This window comes from Falco punctatus, assembly GCF_963210335.1.
Source record: "Falco punctatus genome assembly, chromosome: 11".
NCBI lineage: Eukaryota > Metazoa > Chordata > Aves > Falconiformes > Falconidae > Falco > Falco punctatus.
Genome location: NC_137591.1, coordinates 7,270,151 through 7,273,385, shown reverse-complemented (window position 1 = coordinate 7,273,385; position 3,235 = coordinate 7,270,151). Strand labels below are relative to the sequence as shown.

At 47.9% G+C, this 3,235-nt stretch overlaps 1 protein-coding gene across 1 annotated transcript; it reads right to left on the bottom strand.

The window, feature by feature from the left end:
* Positions 1-1,123: 1,123 nt before the first annotated feature.
* COA7 (cytochrome c oxidase assembly factor 7) lies at positions 1,124-3,123 on the bottom strand. The gene is made up of 3 exons (XM_080406304.1): positions 2,975-3,123; positions 2,754-2,894; positions 1,124-1,704 (listed from the first exon to the last, which is right to left on the bottom strand). The coding sequence occupies exons 1-3, from the start codon at positions 3,078-3,080 to the stop codon at positions 1,256-1,258; spliced, it is 696 nt and encodes a 231-aa protein (XP_080262430.1). The 5' UTR covers positions 3,081-3,123; the 3' UTR covers positions 1,124-1,255.
* Between the last annotated feature and the right edge of the window lie 112 nt (positions 3,124-3,235).

Below are 3,235 nucleotides of genomic sequence, written 5' to 3'. Positions count from 1 at the left end.
AGGCTAAAGGCATTCAAACCTATGTGCACGCCTTGTCTGAAAGGGAATCTCTGGCCTTAGATATACGTGGTAATTCAGTGGATCTAGGCCAATTCCTAGGTCTCTTAATTCTTCCACAATCTTCTGCTCTCTTAAGCTCTGCGCCTGTAGCTCATCTGCCCAGCAGAGCTAATTAAGTTCCTTTCTCTCCTGCCTATTTCACTTGCAAGATCTATAGGCAGATATGTTCCTATGTACATACTACCACACAAGCTCATTAGTGTTTTGGGCCTGGCATCACTTGAACGTGACTTAAATGTTTCTAGATCTAAGCTGACCAACTATACAACAGCTTTTACTTGTATGCTGAGCTGATCCACCCCTCAGTTTCTTCACAGCTTTCCCACATGGCCTTTCTTCCTGAACCCAGTTTGTTTCTCAATATGTACACGAAACTTCTGGCTTGGCTCCAACTGTTAATTATTCAGAAATCAAATTATATCAAATAATTCCGTAACATTGATTTACAATCAAATAAGAAACATTTGCACAAATGAAATAATTATAGTAACAACCTGTAAAACCTACAGACTGAATTAAGAAATCAAAACTTCTCAGATGAAATTATGACATTAAACATACAATTTAAACATCTGCAAGGTATCAAATTATTTCCCCTATAACAACTCATCTTTTTGTCCTAGTTACGAGTGCCATTTTGATGGTATGATGACAAAGTAACTACACCAGCAAGTCTGAACACAACTTGAGGATAACAAATGTTACTTCAGCAAATAAACCTACTGAAGCTTCCCCAGCCATGCGGTACAAAGCAGTGTTAGAGCAGATCACCAAATGCGCATGCTATCAAAGTTCCACACCTGCTTGCAAGAGAGATGGCACAGTTCTGAATGTCCTCACTGGGATTACACTTGTAACTGTGATTTTGTGTGTGTGTTAGAACTGGTCCAAACATAAGGCTTGATACTGAAGCGCCAGACACGAGAGTGAGCCTTTCATACTTGAAATCATGTGGACAAAATTCCAAAAGGCCAGAAGTTTTTGGCTTCCTTAAAAAGGAAGGATCTCAGCAATACACTTAACTTCTATATTCAAAAACTTAGAAAGGCACAGCAGTCAGTAGTTTGTTGCATCCACAAAAACATAAGTTTATTTGCATATCCAAATACAGGACATTTATTTTAAGTGAAAAAGCTCGTAATTTAAATAACAAGTTCACTTGCTATTTAAAACTGCAGTCTTAATAATGACAGTTTTACTCCCCAAACGTTAAAGAACTTGAGGCCTCTTTCTGTTCTTTATGCAACTGTTTTGCCCTGTTTTTCAAATCCTCTGCCTTAGCATCATTCTTCTCTATGCCATCTCCCAGTCTGTACATTCGACTGGCATTGGCACAAGCCCACACGTGCCCCAGCTCACACCCTTTCAGCGAGTATTTCAAAGCACTGCTCATGTCCTTAGGGATCCCAGGTGCTCCTTGGAGGTATATTACACTGAGGTTGAAGCAGCTAGGGGCAAAATTGCCATCACAGGCTTTTGTGTAATAGTCTCTAGCGCCAACAGGGTCGGGGTTACCATCATTTACTCTCCCATCATGGGCCAATAGCCCAACGCTATGACACGCATTTACTGACTTCTTCCCACCTTTCTCACATGACTTCGTAAAAGAGTTGTACGCAGCTTTCAAATCTGGGTCGAGTCCACCTGTCAGCCAAGAAACCAAAAGATTACTGTAAGGGCATGCTAAACCAGATGGAAGCGCTCTGCTTTGCGGCATGCCTCCCAGTGCTGGGAAACAGCATCCCTCACTTTAGATGCTACAGTCAAAATTTTGGACTTCTGAGGCACTATCATTGTCTCAGACAGGTTTTCCTAACATCTTCAAGTTAGAAAACCCTCCTCCACTCCCCAGTAATCACAACAGCTTATGCAGACAAAAAAAAAAAAAAAATCCCAAACCCACTAAACATTCTTTCCGCTACTACATCTATGGATTTCTTAACAGCTTACACTAGGCAAAGTGTTCTTTTGCCACTATACCTCCAGTGAGGTTACTATTAGTTTTGAACTACAGTAAAAGTAAAAATAATAAGTTCCTTTATTATTGTAATTTGGAAGAAGCCTCACTGATGTAACTGATTCCCGTTACTGTACCAGCAGATACATTTTGGACAGACTTGCAGCCCACTTATATAAGCAGTGTTACCAGTCTAAGTTTATTTCTTCCTTACTTTCTCTAAAAAAGAACAGCAAGATGACAAGAAATCCAAACTTTAAGAACAGAACACACAGCAACATTCAGCACTGGATATACTTACTGCTTATACAGATGTAATTATAAGAAAAGTAATGTGGCTAACCTAAGGTGACTCCTCAGAAGGAAGCAGTGTAAGTTTTTCCACCTTTTCCCAGCTTTTATTACGTTGCCATAAAAGGGGCAGGACAGGCGGTTCCTCCTTGCAGGTCAGGAGGACATGCAGATGTTCGGCACCATGCAAACGCTGTGCTTCCTCAAAGGCACCACCCGCCCCCCCGCGTCAAGGTGCCCCTGCACAGAGGGGTTCACACGCTGCTGGCAGGGCCACCACAGCCCGGCACCCTCCGTGCTGCGGGTGATGAACCCGCGACACCCCCGCCACGGCGCCGGCGCAGCGTGAGGGGGACTGGGACAACTGGAGGCACGAGGGCAGGAACGGGAGCCCGGGCACGGCGGATAAGACGAGGCAGCCACGCGGAGGCCAGGCCTAGCCCACCTTTGCCGATGGCCTGGTAGGCGCCCAGCTTGTAGCAGCTCTCGCTGTGCCCGTACGCCTCGCAATTGTCGCGCAGCACCCGCGCCGCCGCCGCGAAGTCTTTCTTCACGGCGTCCAGGTAGTCGGCGAGCAGCTGGCAGCCTGCAAGGCACCGGTGAAGGGGCTGAGGCTCCTGCCGGCCCCGGGGCAGCGGGCACGGGGCTCACGGCGGGGCCGCTTACCCTCCGGGTCCTTCTCCTTGAAGCACTGGTAGCTGTACTCGACGTGCAGGTTCTGCAGGTAGGCCCGCACCTCCTCCTCATCCTCGAAGTTGACGAGCCCTGCCATGCCGGGGCCGCCCGCGAGCGCCGAGCTACCGATGCGGCGCCTCCTGCGAGCGCCGAGCGACCGATGCGGCCCCGCCCACCGGCCCCGGCTCCGCCCACGCCCGGCCCCGCGTCCGCCCGCGCAGCCTCACGGCTCCCTCCCGGCGCCGCGGGCCG